At 37.5% G+C, this 901-nt stretch overlaps 1 protein-coding gene across 1 annotated transcript; it reads left to right on the top strand.

The window, feature by feature from the left end:
• Positions 1-134: 134 nt before the first annotated feature.
• Positions 135-898, top strand: LOC107681634 (ETS-related transcription factor Elf-2-like; the record flags this gene model as incomplete). Its single annotated transcript, XM_016477951.1, has 2 exons — positions 135-513; positions 660-898. Coding segments are annotated over exons 1-2 (544 nt in total), but the record flags the coding sequence as incomplete, so codon positions are not given.
• Between the last annotated feature and the right edge of the window lie 3 nt (positions 899-901).

The raw sequence follows: 901 nt of genomic DNA, 5'->3' as shown, positions 1-901 counted from the left end.
TATATATATATATATATATTAGTACATTGCATTTACTTAAGTGTGCTTTCAGCTCAGTTCCTTAATTACATTACCTAAGTGCAAAAGTCAACTTAGCATAGTTGAAAACTGTGTAATTTTTTGGAAGAGATTCATTTGTTTGCTGTGGGCTTCCCCAGCAGGACGAAAACCCAGAACTCCACGGAGTTTCTGTGATGGTTCTCTGGATATGGTCTATAAGAGGAAATCAAAAGACAGCAAGGGTGAGCATTTCTGTTTGTTTATTTGTGCAAGAGATTTTTTTTTTCTGGTGCCACAACTTCTAAGTCTGACTCTAACAGTCTCAACTACTTACCTGTGGGAGTTCCTATTGGACCTTCTGCAGGACAAGGAAACCTGTCCAAAGTACATTAAGTGGACTCAGAAAGAGAAGGGCATATTCAAGCTTGTGGATTCCAAAGCGGTGTCTAAATTATGGGGCAGACATAAGAATAAACCTGACATGAACTATGAGACAATGGGGAGAGCACTCAGGTAATGTTTTATCTTTAGTTTTAAGTTTTTTTGTTTGTTTGTTTTTTGGATACTAGAAAATGTGCTAGCAGTCTTGATTGGTCTTTTTTTCTCCTTTTTTTTTTTTTTTTTTTTTTTTTCCTTTTTTTTTTTTTTTTTTTGTGTAGGTATTACTATCAGCGGGGCATTTTATCAAAAGTGGAAGGCCAAAGGCTTGTGTATCAGTTTAAGGAGATGCCCAAAGACATTGTTTTCATAGATGATGACAATATGGACGACAGCATTGACGAAGGAAAAAGCGAAAGCCCAGCTGCATCCAATCGCAGCAATTCAAAAGGCAAAGGGACTCCAGTCTCTCCCTCTACTGCTGTACCTAAAATCATCAATCTAACCTCAGGACAAGATGCCT

This window comes from Sinocyclocheilus anshuiensis, unplaced genomic scaffold (genome assembly GCF_001515605.1).
Source record: "Sinocyclocheilus anshuiensis isolate Anshui unplaced genomic scaffold, SAMN03320099.WGS_v1.1 scaffold22805, whole genome shotgun sequence".
NCBI classification, from domain to species: Eukaryota; Metazoa; Chordata; class Actinopteri; order Cypriniformes; family Cyprinidae; genus Sinocyclocheilus; species Sinocyclocheilus anshuiensis.
Note: the sequence above shows the minus strand (reverse complement) of the source record. Positions and strands in the feature narration are given on the sequence as shown.